Source organism: Propithecus coquereli, unplaced genomic scaffold (genome assembly GCF_000956105.1).
Source record: "Propithecus coquereli isolate 6110/MARCELLA unplaced genomic scaffold, Pcoq_1.0 Scaffold198, whole genome shotgun sequence".
Taxonomy (NCBI): Eukaryota; Metazoa; Chordata; class Mammalia; order Primates; family Indriidae; genus Propithecus; species Propithecus coquereli.
In genome coordinates, this window is record NW_012144744.1 from 1,950,363 (window position 1) to 1,952,230 (window position 1,868).

The following is a 1,868-nucleotide window of genomic DNA, read 5'->3' on the forward strand; positions in this document are numbered from 1 at the left end:
AGGATTACAGGCGTGAGCCACCGCGCCCGGCCAACATGGTATCTTTTTTTAGCTCACATTTGTTGAGCCCCTGCTACCTGCCAAGCTTTGTACTAAATGAAGCACATTTGCATACGTTCTCTGATTTTACTTGATTTTTCGTTCTCATATGATGGTGGTTCTAAGCACAAAGGTTAAGACTTTAGTCTTTGGACTCAGGTAGAACTGGCTCAAAATGTGGCTCTGGCAATTACTTAACCCTTCTGAGTCTTAGTTTCTTCATTTAATACCAATATTAAAAACTTTTGTCTGGGCTGGAAGAGATAATTAAATAGCCTGAACATTTAAGCTATCTTAGAATCATTCACTATCTCAACTAATTATTACAAGAAACCAAGCCCTTGATCGTGATACCACACTATATTCCACTATAGAATAAAACAAATTCCTGTCTCAAACCTTCAATAATCTAATTGGAAAGACATACTTAAAAATAAATAATAAACACTTAGCCAGTACTTATCATATGCCAGGACCTGTACTTCAAAGTACACTTAGTAAGAAACTTCCTTATTTGTTTACATTTAAAATTTGCTAAGTCCCTGTATGTGATAATAATAATCTAAATGCATTTTATTCATATTTCCTGCCCCTACAATGCCTAGAGAACAGTGCTTTACATATAATGAATGGTTAAAAATATTTGTTTAATTGATGCTGGTTAAGTTTTAGATTGGGCTATTTAGTATAAAATTAGTTCCAAAACTATATGCCACTGTATAACAATGTGACCAAGTATTGATATTTGACATAGAAAATTTTTAAAATTGAAAAATTGGTCTGCATTATCTGGATGCTTCCTCAATGGAAGTTAAATCTGTGTTATAGAAATCATAAGATATATACTTAAAAACCAAATAGGCAATTTTTAACCTTATGAATTAAAAAAATGAATTTTAAAATATAGACTCTTCAAGGTATAATAAATGTATTTTTCCTCTCTCTCTCTTTTGCCTCTCCCTGTCTTGTTAATGATACATTTGTTCAAACACATTCAAGAATATAAAATGGACACACAAATATAAATCACTGTATGGTAAGATTTAGAATAGTTGATTCATAACCTCAAAATTTACTGAGTCATAACAGCAAAAAAAAAGTATCCCTTTCTTGTAGAAGATAAAAAGTGATCAAAGTAAATTTACTTAGCTTTTCTCATTTATTCTTTGGAAGTTATTGCTTATTCTAGGAAAAAGTAAGTGGTCATTTGGAGACAGTATTTTTCTTTCATTTGTTCACAAAGAGTTGATGATGGATTCAGAAAACCAAGGCCATTAAATTGTCCACATTATTTATGGTCACGTATATTTCTCCCTCTTCTTGTTTTTCATCAGGTGGGTATGCTGTCTGCTGTGCCACACTTAGTGATGACAATTATTGTGCCTATTGGAGGGCAAATTGCAGATTTTCTAAGGAGCAAGCAAATTCTTTCAACTACTACTGTGAGAAAGATCATGAACTGTGGTGGTAAGTCCGTAAGTGTTAGTAGGGACCTGTTTTTTTGTTCACTAAGTTCTAATCTACATGAGTAATAACTTTTTCTACACATATCAAATTACTTAGTTGCAGTTAAATTTGTGCCTTTGTTGTTCATTTAAAATCATTTTCCTATCTTCAAACTTTTTATAATTCCTAGTTTTAAATAATGTCATAATAATGTCATTTGTATTATATTTATTTAACTGATTTAACCCTTCCCACCATTGAAACTTTGGGTTGTTCTGGATGTTTTTATTAAAAAAACAAGAGGCCGGGTGCGGTGGCTCACGCCTGTAATCCTAGCACTCTGGGAGGCCGAGGCGGGTGGATCGCTCAAGGTCAGGAGTTCG

The 1,868-nt window shown here is 33.1% G+C and overlaps 1 protein-coding gene across 1 annotated transcript in view; it reads left to right on the top strand.

Annotated features, from left to right (window-relative positions):
• The window catches only part of SLC17A6 (solute carrier family 17 (vesicular glutamate transporter), member 6), an 88,583-nt gene that overhangs the window by 68,066 nt on the left and 18,649 nt on the right, over window positions 1-1,868 (top strand). Inside the window, exon 6 of the mRNA XM_012643486.1 lies at window positions 1,374-1,506. Within this exon, the coding sequence (XP_012498940.1) occupies window positions 1,374-1,506 (133 nt within the window). The remainder of the gene's footprint in view (window positions 1-1,373; window positions 1,507-1,868) is intronic.